This window comes from Ictalurus punctatus, chromosome 12, assembly GCF_001660625.3.
Source record: "Ictalurus punctatus breed USDA103 chromosome 12, Coco_2.0, whole genome shotgun sequence".
Classification (NCBI taxonomy): domain Eukaryota; kingdom Metazoa; phylum Chordata; class Actinopteri; order Siluriformes; family Ictaluridae; genus Ictalurus; species Ictalurus punctatus.
The window spans coordinates 10,679,320-10,692,035 of NC_030427.2; the positions used below are offsets into that span (position 1 = coordinate 10,679,320).

Here is a 12,716-nt window from a genome sequence, read left to right on the forward strand (position 1 = left end):
AACTGTCTGCTACTGGTGTGTGATCCAACAACCTCTCATCTAACTTAATCTTCTCTAGTAAGCCATTTATGTGAGTATGCCTGAGGTGTTAATCTAAATACTTTCATTAGTTTCTTTTGCTATTATTTTGAAACGAACGTTTTGAACACGAACGACTTGTTAGAACTAGGCACATGCTGCTTAGTAGTGCTGCAGGTAATACCTGCTGCAAGTTACATCCTGTTGAACAATCTTTTTTCTTCAGCCGGCTGAACTGCATTCCAGTATAGGGCTGTGATTCAAGTCTATAGAGTTCAAACTTTACACCACCATGCCCTCTTAGAGTAATTAATTGATGTTACCCATGAGCTGTGAAACGTGCAAAACAATGCGCAAGAAAGGAGACACAATAAAAAAAAAGGTGTACAGGTAAAGAAACCTAGAAAGCTAGAAACTCATTTGTGCTGTGTTAAACATCTGGAAGAGACATCTCTGAGGCCATGAGTTACCATGAAGGTAACTAATTGGTCTATGGAAGATTGTACAAAATAGCGTGCGCTGTCCCAGTTTTTGTTTGCAAATGAATAAGCAAGTTAGGACAGTTCTAGTTAAAGATGGACAATACAGGGCATAGTAAATGTAAATATACCAATTTATGGCCAAAAGTATGTGGACACCTGACCTTCACATCATTATGTGGTTCTTCCACCCAAAGTTGTAAGCACACAGCTATACAGGATGTTTTTGTATGCTGTAGAGCATTACAATTTCCCTTCGTTGAAACCCAAACCTGTTTTATCATGACAATAACCCTGTGCACAAACAGACATCAAAAATACATGGTTTGCCAAGCTTGATGTGGAAGAACTCGAGTGGCCCGATTCCTGATTGCAAAATTACTGAACACCTTTGGGATGAATTGGAACGTGACTACAAGCCAGGCCTTCTCACTCTTTTGCCTGAACTCATCACAGCCACATGAGAAAATCTAGTGGAAAGATTTCCCAGAAGAGTGGAGGCGGTTACAACAGCAAAGAGGGGATCAACTCCATGTTAATCTGCATGGTTTAGTAATGGGCACATATGGGTGTAATGGTCAGGTGTCCACATACTTTTGGCCAGGTAGTGTAGACTCATTTAGCACATGCAATGTGATTTACTAAGCCTGAAAAGTCCTTTAGGGATGACGACTTAATACAACCTGAGAGAGTGTATTAAATTAGCAGAGGTCCATTTTTACAGGTTTTAAAATGTGTTTTAAAATTGGTCAAAAGTTCCTTGAAATAATGATTTAATATAAACTTATTGATATAATGACTGTATATAAAGTGTACGAAACATTTTATTTAAAAAAAAGATACAAACTTTTGCTAAGGCACTTCAATGCAGCAATTACAATAAATAACATCCATTAAATCGAACTGCTCATCTGAAATGCAATATGTAGTGTGTGTTTCTTTTTTCCTACATAGAGAGGTAAATAAAAATTTCAAAAAAATTCGTCAGACCCAAGTTATTTGACACGTTTGAGTTCTAGATCCAGTGATGCATCTTTCTTTGTACGGAATATGCTCTGGTTTTCAAACTCAAATGTGAATATCAATGAATCACCTCTCCTTCATTCTATCTTTTACATAAGAAGGCAACATATCAATCAGACTCTCCTCTACGATGAGCCCAGTCAACTTCAGTAGGTTGCAGTCAACTATCTCGACAGGCAAAGACTCCATCCTGTTACCCTTTAGTTCCAGATACACCAAGTGGGCCAAGTTCCCAACCCTCGGAGACAAAAAGGCAATACTGTTATTCCCCAGCTCAAGAGTCCTCAGCCTTTTACAGGAGAACAGCTCCTCTGGGAGCACTTCCAGCGAGTTGTAAGCTACAGAAAGGTGCCACAGACTCTGCAGGATCCCAATCTCAGGGGGCAGTGAGGTGAGTTGATTGTGGGAGAGATCCAGGTGCCGAAGCTTAGTGCAGTAGCAAAGGTGCAGCGACAGCCTATGAATCTTGTTCCAGCTCATGTCGAGTGTCTCAAGTGAGCGCAGTTTGTTGATGTGCTCGGGGATATAGTGGATGGAGTTATACCATAGTCTGAGCGTGCTCAGTCGGTGGCAGTGCTGCAGGCTAAGGATTTCCTCCACAGTGGTAAGCTTGTTCTCCTTCAGATCCAGCTGTTGCAGATTGGTGAGGGTGAATATAGCACTGGCGAGGTGCTCCAGTTCGCAGCCAATCAGCTCCAGTATAGCCAAGTTTGGCAGCTTCTTCAGGCTGCTGAAGGAGTGAAGCCTGCTGCCCTCATTGTGCACGCATAATCTTAGCAGCTGGCCACCTACATCCAACACACTGGAAGGGATCTTGATTAGTTTACTACGCAAGGTCAGTACACGAAGGTTCTTGAGCTCCCGCAAGGTGTCTAAGGTGGCACCACGATGGAGCTCATTGGTGAGTGGCCCACTCAGGTGGAGCTCTTCCAGATTTGTTAAAGTGTACATCCACAAGGGGACCTGCTCTAAGTTGCCAAAGGTGAGGCGGAGGACTTTCAGGTTCTCTCGTAGGTAGGTGAGGGCTTCTAGCTGAAGTCTGGCAGGACAGTGAACGAGGGAGATTTCCTGTAAAGCTGCAAGTTGGGTCACTGTGCCAGGGATAGTTACGTTATTGATCTGTTCCAGCTTCAGAGATTCCACTTCTGGCACATCAAACACAGTGCTGGGTAAACCTGGCAGCATGAACAAGTGCAGTTCTAAGCGGTCGCTGGCGTTCCTTGAGAGACGTGTGCGGAGTTTCTTGATGGGCCACTCGTGATTGAGGTTGACCTGACTCAACCTGCTCTCACTCACTTCAGAGAGAAATACAGCAAAGCGTTTAGAGTAGAGAGGGTCGTACTGATCGCTGAGGTGCAAGAGGAATGCAAAGTCGTTTTTAACGTCAGGGATGTCGTTGATCCCTGTCTCCAGACGCACATGCTCGAAGGAGTATGCTTTCAGTGGTCGATGGAAGAGCCAGTAGAGAGAATAGATGCATAGTAATCCATACACACCAACAAATCCAATGTAACAATAGGCTAGTTTCGAGAAGAGGTGCGCTTTGTTGTTATTACAGCAGAACAAACCAAAACCAGTCAGGTCTGGCGGGACTCTACAAGTCACCACAATCTCAATATTTGGTACAAGGAAAACACTATATATAGTGATGATGGCAAATTTGATCACCTTGAGGGAGGTCTGGAGGACATACATGAGGTAGAGGAGGTCTGCTTCTTCTACATGAGTCTGAAATTTTCTCACCTTCTCAAACAGAGCCTTGGCCTGCTCACCTTCCTTTTTGTCCAGGACAGATGTAGCATGCTCAGGCTCCAGCACATTCTTTTCCCGGTCAGACACAACGGACGTAGAACGAATAAAGACAGCAGATTTGTCCTCCTCATCAGGGCTTTCCACTGCTGATGCTTTTGGTGTGTTGTTTTTCTTCCATGTGACCATGTCTTCTCTCTCCTCAGATACCTCACTAATTGCTCGAGTGGTCCAGGGGGAATCAAAGCACTTCCCCAGGATCGACACAAACAGCTCGATCTTGGACGATGTCCCGGGGAATTTGAACCAAAAACTGCTTGCTACCATAAAGATCATGGTGTGGATGACCACCAGGTAGGGGAAATACTTGCCGTACCAGTGGACTGCCCTTTCGTAGCAGTAACTGTTTATGAAGATGTACTGGTGAATGTCAAGGTTGTTCTTTCGGCCAAACACCTCTACAATGTTTGGGGCGATCTTCTTGGTGATGGCATGCTCCCATAGGCTATCGTTCTCTCTGGATTTTTGGAGGTAGCTGCAGTCCATGTCTTCATCTGAGTCTCCAGTGATGCGATCAGGGAGACAGGAGATCTTTTCCTGTGTCAGCTATCAAAAGAAAGAGTTGTCAGATACCTGATACCTGAAACAAGTCATATGTACACATTAAATCATGTGGTTCACACCATTTAATTATACCACAGTCTCGTTGAGTTCTCCAATCTGAAGGTGTCGGACAGCTCTGACAGTAGTTTTGGATGTAATTGAAAGATATTTAACTAAGAAAAACATAAAACAGTTAATATTGTGAAGTGTTCTGTTAGATGTTTATTTAACATTGAGTCTCCAGTGTCAGAATTATGTCATTTTTGAATCTGGTTACTCAGTAACATGACAAGCTCTGTATTTTTTTTGCCGTAATAACTTGAAGAGAGAAAAAATAGAGCCTGGTAAGGGAACAGCTGTTTATAGCTGTTATAAAGTAAGCGATAATGGGAACTAACTGCCTTTCTGAACGTTCCATGACGTTAAATGTTAACAATTAACGATAAACAGTTAAAAAGTGACGCTAGTAAATAAATTACAAATTGTAATCAATAACAAATCGCTGTGGCATTAAAGGAATAAAACACATCGGGACATGCTGTTTTAGGAAAATAATCTACAGCATGTATTGTTGTGTTTTATTCCTTACATACATAGTAGCTATAGGTGAGATGACGGTCACTGTACTGAGATATCAATAAATATATCACTGTATACCTTTCTGGAAGTATAAAATACATATAATGTTAATACGTCCACATCATTCATTAACTCCATTGTTACTCACAGTACTAATCTACTAGCTAATTGGATGTTAAAACTTTTAAAACAAAAATCAATTCAGTTGGTTCAATTTTGAATGCCGTTCCTAAAAAAAAAAAAAAATCATTCATTTATAGTTTGCATAGGCTTTCTAAATTGTTAAATGGTGCTTTTCTGGCATTCAGGAGAACTAAATATCATGATACATACAGAGTGTTCAAGTATGGTAAGCTGATAGTTTCTTCTCCTGTCACCTAACGCTACTAGAAGCTATTCAACCCAATAAGTAGCAAATGACTTGCGACGCTCCATTTCTGCACATGGAAATAAAATAAATCTGCCTTACTCAATCATTTTATGGTAGGTCTAGATGGCTGCATGGAGCAGGCTTATAATTGCTAATATAAGATCGTATGAATGAAATATTAAGCCCTAGAGAGCATCTAATCCAATTCTATTTGAATCTAGGTCAGGACAGTGCAAAAACAGGCAAGACTGTTACGCCTTACATGCTCTAGAAGGTCAGACTCACCAGTAAGAACTTGTGAATAAAGTTTAAACACTGGGAGCAGAACTGAGGTCCGAATTTTCCCACATATTACAACGTTTTTGGTCTATAATTGAGCCTACTGATGTGGCTTATAGATGTTTTTAATTTGAATTTTTATCCCATTCTCTCTCTCTCTCTCTCTCTCACTCTTTTGGCTTTCATTACTTTATTCTCCTTTGTCTTTTGCCAGGCCACCTCTGTAAATGATTTGTTCAGAAGTGGTTAACCTGGTTACATCACTGCAACAAATAAATAAAAATAGCTTAGTTATTTCACATGAAGCCAGCAGCAGGGAAGTCAAGGTGACGTAATACAAGTACACGAGAATGCAATGAATGTGCAATTATATGTGTAATATAAACCACAGATCCCACTAATTTTTTTTTTTAGGAAATAAGGACATGCATACGTAACAGGTCTTGTTCATGGAAGGTCACTGTAGAATGACTCACATCTGCCAACGTGCTTAACCTTAAAAGTCAACAGTACAACCCTTAAAGGCGCCTTTCTGACCGACTGGCACATAATCACACAAACTGTGGTGTTATTAGAAACTATTAGAAGTGAAGTACCTACTCACTGTTAGAGACTAGTGGCTGGTTAATTTGAAAAGGATGGTTAAGTTAAAATTAGCTCAAACTCATCCCTGTCACCAACAAAGAACCGTGTAGATCATGACTAAAATTCAGAATTGAAAGAAAGCAATATGAGAACGATTTGAAGACTAATCAAATGAAACAAAATGTAAAAAATTTTTTGACAGAAATCCAGCTATGCAGCCTGTTGTTTAGGTGTCATTAGGTGTTCTCTTGGTAAAATAAAGCTAAAAGATATCAATTTAGGTAGACTTCTTCTGCTGGGTAATAGGATATAGATAGCTCTCATTACTTTTCCACGATTTAATAACTAACTAATGCAATGTTAGGGGAAGTGAGTATACAGTCCAAAATGCAATCTGCAAGCTCAGTAGATTAAAAAGCCAACTGTACACTTCTCTATGACTACACTAATATTTCCCAGATGTTTTTCTTCTTCTTCTTCTTCTTTTGATATTTTTAGGAGTTTTCTGTGACAGCGAAACTGGACCAAATTTGCAGAGCCATTTTGTAGCTTAGTAACAGATCTACACTGACTTTCAATTCACCTTGTACAACTCAGACTTGTACTGCTGATAACAAGGCAGGAATATAACTGTTAATACGCAGTGGAAAAGAGAACCTAATCTATGAATACTATTTGAATGAATAAACAAAATCCGGTCACATGAGTTGCTCTCTTATCAGAATTTAAATGCGTGAGCAGGGTGGAGGAAGCTAAGTGCATATGAAAGCCAAAACGTTTTGTACCTGCATGGTGCATCCGAAGACGCCAATCATTAGCATGGCTATGCAGAGGTACTCCGAGAAGACGTCCCACCATGGCTTTAGCACTCGGAACCGCGGATTTTGTTCCGATGCAATGTTCCGGAACTCGTTAACCGGAATCATCCTGGAGTCTGAATTTAAAACGAAACAAAAAATTGATTATTAGCTTAGTATTACAATATGAGATATTACAGGTATTATCACACGTATTGTATGCGTTTCATGTCACTATTTTTGTACAAACGGTCCTTCCTTTTCCAGAAAGCAGTTCAGTGACTAACATGTAACCTGTTTTCAGAACAAGAGCATTTTGGGTAGAAAAGAGGCTTGTGTAACATACTGGAATACTTTCTGTCTGTCAACTACAGAAACAAAACAGAGGTACCAGATTCCATTGTCATCCATTAGAGTAGAATGACTGGTTTGCAATGGCTGAAAGCATCAGCAACTTTTCATAATGTTGCTCATACTGGGAGGATTCAGAAGTAGATTTATTCATTCATTCATATTAAGTAAGCAATTTAACCTCTGGATCAGTAAACTCTGGATTGGTTCACGCTCGACCGTCTTTCTCAGGAACACTGGGGGTGAGGTGGGAATATATCCTGGATGGCACAACAGTCCATCACAAGGCACCAGGAGCACACACAAACACACATTCACATACAGTCATTCACACTTAGGGGCAATTTAAATTCGCTAATCCACGTACATGTGTGTTTTTGGGAGGTGAGAAGAAACCAGAGAACCCGGACAAAACCCACACGGTGCGAACATGCACAGAAACTCTGCATAGATCCTAACATTAGCATAAGGTTGGCTGCGCCTCCATGATGCCCTTCAGGAATAGATGTCTCTAGATATTTTTGTGTTTACATAAAGAAGACATATATAATGATGGTGTTTTTTTATATTTTAGGCTGGATCACAGTCAGAAAAAGGTACGTACTGGTATAATATTGTTCCCCATTGGACAAACAATGTGAGCGTTCTCTTGAACGTACAACACTGGTCCTATTATATTCCATGGTAGAACTGCGGCGCAATCAGTAACATTTCCACCTTCGCTAACATTCCAACGACCACCCTGACCAGGATTAAAGTGCTTACTGAAGATGAATTAATCTATAATTCATCTAGTTCCTTCGTGAAGGACATCTACGACATTTAGGATGCCTTCCGAGTGACACATGGTATCTTAGTTTTTTTTTTTTTTTTTTTTTTTTTAAATGATATTGCATTATTAACAGAAGTAGGTCAGCATGTTTTTTGAGGAACCGATCTTATAATAATGAGGTAACGTATGTGTCTGAAAGCTCCCACCAAATCCAACCCAACAGTTCTAACTTACTCTGAATTACTTGTACAGGCTTTACTTCAAAAGTATTTACAGCAGCTCAGGAACCCCATGTTTTGCAGAACTGCTTCAAGAATGATGCTTACTTCATTAAAAAACAAAACAAAACAAAACAAAAAACTTACATACCGCCGCTTTAAGCAAGTGATGCCAAAAAATCAGTTTCCTCTATAGAATAAAGATATCCTATTCAAAAACATGAACACAACTAGTACAAGTTTAGTGACAGAAAATACTACCATAATCCATGGGGGCTGCAATCACATTTAGGTGCAATACAAAGTGCTGTTTAAATGTGTATATTTCTTCATGGCCTCTATAGACGACTGTGTAAAGTAAACGCCACCTGAACGTAACTAAATGATTTTTAAGTAAACAAACCAGTCCTCTAAGAGCAACTCACCTGCTTTTTCTCACGTGTTCACCATCTTCCCAAGTCCCTGTGGCTACCTTCATCTCATTAGTGCTGCTCCATTTCTGTTCTTTCACTGAGTCTTGGGGACCGCCACCGGCGCTATTATAACCAGGGTTGCCAGATTGGTGCAGATGGTACTTTAACACAGACTCGTTTTTATCCCCCCTGCGGAATAGTCACGAGCTCCGAACTGAAAACGTAACAAGTGTATACTAATATATGAATCTACATAGCTATACTGTGTGCAAAGTTATTCTTTTAGTTTCAGTTATCAATTCATAATAACAGCATTATTGTACACCGTGGCCAATCTGGCAACACGAATGGTGATGCATGAAGACAGTAGGTGTAGCTGTAAGCTACAGAAACCGCACGTTTTTACCTGTTTATCTCAGATAAAAGTGATAGTTGGTGCATAGTTTTATGTCGTTTCTTCTCAGCAAGAAACAGAATTTTGCCTCTAGGCTGGATTATTTCCGCTGAAAGAGACGCAGAAAGTGCTGGAATGACCGTTTTCCAGCCGCACCAAACGAAACCGTTCTTAAAAGGTAGAGGAGCTACGTTGTTCAGTTGTAGGCTATTTACAAACCCAGGATGGTTTAATTCAAGCCCCAGTGTGATTAAATTAAAAACAAATGATGACTCTATGATCTAGATATTTTTTCTATCGTCATCAGTGCTCTGTCGTACCACCGTGAAATTCACTAACACGAACACTCTGTGACTAACAGGCTGATGTTGCAAACAACAGATTAGTCACACAGCCTCAAATAATTACTTATTTTCTTTTTTTAAATGTCAAAATACTGATCAAACCCCCCCAAGAAGAATCACTTGTCTAATTGACAGGTCTACACTCTGCAGTGAACAGTGCATGGTGAGTGGGTGAGTGGCGCCATCATGCGGTGAAATACACCTTGTGTTTTATTGGCACACCTTTCTTAAAGTGCACCGATTATGTTTTTTTTTTTTTTTTTCCCAAATATTACCTTTCATGCAGTGTGTTATAGAGCTGTTTGTGAATATAAAAAAACGTCTGCAAAGTTTCAGAAATCAAAGCGCACGACAAAGAGTTATTGATTCCCAAAAGAAGGACGCGATTCTGCACAGCTTAAACGAGTCGGTAGTAATTCCAGACTTTACTTCCTGTACTAACTTGCGTAGGTTTGGAACAGACGGGCAGCAATGCTCTTTTTGGAGAGCAGTGACTTTCTCCTTGCAACCCTGCCATGCACACCATTGTTGTTGAGTGTTCTCCTGATGTTGGACTCAAACATTAACATTAGCAAATGTAAGAGAGGACTTTAGTTGCTTAGAAGTTACCCTGGGTTCCTTTGTGACCTCGAGGACTATTACAGGTCATGCTCTTGGAGTGATCTTTGTTGGTCGAGCACTCCTGGGCAGAGTAACAGTGGTCTTGAATTTCCTCCATTTGTGCACAATCTGTCTGACTCTGTATTGGTGGTGTCCAAACTCTTTAGAGATGGTTTTGTAACCTTTTCCAGCTTGATGAGCATCAACAACTCCTTTTCTGAGGTCCTCAGAAATCTCCTTTGTTCATGCCATGATACACTTCCACAAACATGTGTGGTGAAGATCAGACTTTGATAGATCCCTGTTCTTTAAATACCACCGGGCGCTCACTCACACCTGATTGTCACCCCGCTGCTTGAAAACACCCGAGTCTAATTTCTCTATTTAATTAGACACCTTCAATTTAACTGCTAATTCTAGTGGTTCACATACTTTTGCCACTCACAGATATGTACAGTGCTGTGAAAAAGTATTTGCCTCCATCCCGATTTCTTCTGTTTTTGTGTATATCTCATGCTAAAATATTTCAGATAAAACAAAGGCGACCTGAGTAACCAAAAAAATACAGATTTTAAATGATGTTATATATTGTAGCAAAAAAGCTATCCAATACCAACTGGGCCCGTGTGGAAATGTATTTAGTTACTAGTTAGTTACTAATTCCACACATTTATGAAACTGCATTCATAATGGGGTTCAGCTGGACTAGACGCAACCAGGTCTGATTACTGCAAACCCTGTTCAATCAAATCAACTCTTAAATAGAACTTTTTCAACAGCATGAAGTTGGTTAAAAGATCTTGCGCAGTAACACACTATGCCAAAGTTGAAAGAAATTCCAGAAAGGATGAGGAGGAAGGTGACTGAAATACATCAGTCTGGGAAGGGTTACAAAGCTAATTCAAAGGCTCTGGAACTCCAAAGAACCACAGGGAGAGTCATCATCTCCAAATGGAAAAGCTCAGCACAGTAGTGAACCTTCCCAGAAGTGGCAGACCTTCCAAAATTCCTCCTAGAGCACAGCAACGACTCATCCAGGAAGTCACAAAAGAGTCAAAGACACCATCAAAGGACCTACAGGCCTCTCTTGCATTAATAAAGGTCACTGTTCATGACTCCACTATCAGAAAGACACGGGGCAAAAATGACATCCATGGAAGAGTGGCGAGGTGAAAACCACTGCTAACCCAGAAGAACAGTAAGGCTTGTCTGAATTTAGCCAAAACACACCTTGATGATCCTCAGACCTTTTGTCAGAATGTTCTCTGGACTGATGAGTACTGTTTCGAAGACAGGGGTCCCGTTACATCTGGCCAAACTAAACCAAACACAGAATTCCGCAAAAAGAAAATCATGTGTGCAGTCAAGCATGGTGGTGGAAGTGTGTTGGTGTGGGGATGCTTTGCTGCTTCAGGGCCTGGGCAACATGCAATAATTGAGGGAAACATGAATTCTGCTCTCAACCAGGAGAATGTCCGGTCTTCAGTCCGTAACTTGAAACTCAAGCGCAACTGGATTATGCAACAAGACAATGATCCAAAGCATATGAGTAAGTCCACCTCTGAAAGGCTCAAAAAAAGCTAAAAAAAAAAAAAAAAAAAAAGCTTAATGTTTTGAAGTGGCCTAATCAAAGTCCTGACTTGAACCAATTGAGATGGTGTGGCAGGACCTTAAATGGGCAGTTCATGCTCAAACACCCTCCAATATGGCTGACCAAAGCAGCTCTGCAAAGAAGACTGGACCAAAATTCCATCACAGCGCAGTGAAAGACTGATCTCCAGTTATCAGAAGCATTTGGTTGCAGTTATTGCTGCTAAAGGTGGCACAACCAGATTTTAAGTTGACGAGGGCAGTTAGTTTTCACATGGGTGATAGGTGTTGGATAACTTTTTTTTGCATCAATAAAGTAATAATAATAATAATAATAATAATAATAATAATAAATGTATTGTGTGCTTACACAGGTTGCCTTTGTTTTATGTTTTTCGTTTGAGGATCTAAACTATTTAGTATGGGATATACACAAAAACAGAAGCAATCACCAATACTTTTTCACAGCACTGTAATATTGGATCATTTTCCTCAATAAATGACCAAGTATAATATTTTTTCTTCATTTGTTTAATTGTGTTCTCCTTATAGACAATTCTAAAGGGTTTACAAACTTTCAAGCACCACTGTATGTGGCTTTTGACATAACTGATGGTTGTAGAATGTATTATATATTAGCTGCCTAGTCACAGAGCTGAGTATCTGTGGGCCTTCTTTTACATTTTTACCTTCTGTTCTGTTATCACAAAATCTTTTTTTCTGCAAAGGTTAGGACAAACCCTAGGACTTTTTTTTTTTGTAACACAATGACAACGATACAAATGATCTGGTGTTTGCCATAGATTGGTTCTCAACTCGAAACACACCTAATAAGCTACTGACCAGTCCCTTGACAAGCTGTATCAAGAATGTTGGTACACCTTATTTAATGGATCACCTGATTTTACCTTATCTAGTCCTCAGGAACCCCCCAGATTCACCACAGTTTTGTTTTCTCTCATTCAGTGTTCTCAAATTAATAATGAAAAAAAGGATTCTTTATCTTTATAATCATGTTAGTGACAAAATGAGAAAGATGAGATTATGCTTATTCTATGTTCACACACAAACTGCAAAACATTGAAGAGGTAAACATTCTGATAATTATTTACATAATATACAGCGCGCGCACTGAATGACACTTTTACCACTATTCTACACGGAATTTTTTTTTTGCACTACTGCTGGATGTATTCATTTAAGGATACAACAACTTATTGCTCTTATGTTATGGGGAGGAAATACTTTATATCACTTGGCGTTTATTGGATAATATTTAGGTTTTTATTTTTTAGAACAAGGGTTTAAATTAATATAAACAAACAAGCTCTGAATCTCTAAATCGACATTTTTTCCTCCATTTTGTTCCTAATTTGGTTAACTGCCAATTCCCACCCACCAGCTAGCTCTGCCCTATCATACAACTAACAAGCAGGGAAGCGTTGAAGTCTATAACACATGCTTCCTCTGAGACATGTGAAGTCACATAACTGCGGCCCATGTGAAACACTGTGAGGAAGTACCATCTACCCCCTTCCGCATCACTGATGCC

The 12,716-nt window shown here is 39.9% G+C and overlaps 1 protein-coding gene across 2 annotated transcripts; it reads right to left on the minus strand.

The window, feature by feature from the left end:
- Nucleotides 1-1,303: 1,303 nt before the first annotated feature.
- On the minus strand, nucleotides 1,304-8,762 carry si:zfos-323e3.4 (volume-regulated anion channel subunit LRRC8E). Of its 2 annotated transcripts, XM_047159027.2 has the most exons (5): nucleotides 8,643-8,762; nucleotides 8,249-8,450; nucleotides 6,471-6,619; nucleotides 3,966-4,045; nucleotides 1,304-3,875 (listed from the first exon to the last, which is right to left on the minus strand). In XM_047159027.2, exons 3-5 carry the CDS (start codon nucleotides 6,541-6,543, stop codon nucleotides 1,587-1,589), a joined length of 2,442 nt encoding a protein of 813 aa, XP_047014983.1. In that variant the 5' UTR covers nucleotides 6,544-6,619; nucleotides 8,249-8,450; nucleotides 8,643-8,762; the 3' UTR covers nucleotides 1,304-1,586. The 2 variants fall into 2 exon arrangements, with proteins under 2 accessions (XP_047014983.1, XP_017338019.1); XM_017482530.3 differs by lacking the exon at nucleotides 3,966-4,045.
- Between the last annotated feature and the right edge of the window lie 3,954 nt (nucleotides 8,763-12,716).

Excerpts from the sequence above, each read along its gene's own strand:
- si:zfos-323e3.4 (XM_047159027.2), bottom strand. The coding sequence starts at position 6,543 with ATGGTGGGACGTCTTCTCGGAGTACCTCTGCATAGCCATGCTAATGAT. Across the intron at positions 4,046-6,470 it reads TCTTCGGATGCACCATGCAG|TTAAATATCTTTCAATTACA; the intron begins GTACAAAACGTT and ends TGTTTTTCTTAG. Across the intron at positions 3,876-3,965 it reads GAGAACTCAACGAGACTGTG|CTGACACAGGAAAAGATCTC; the intron begins GTATAATTAAAT and ends TTCTTTTGATAG.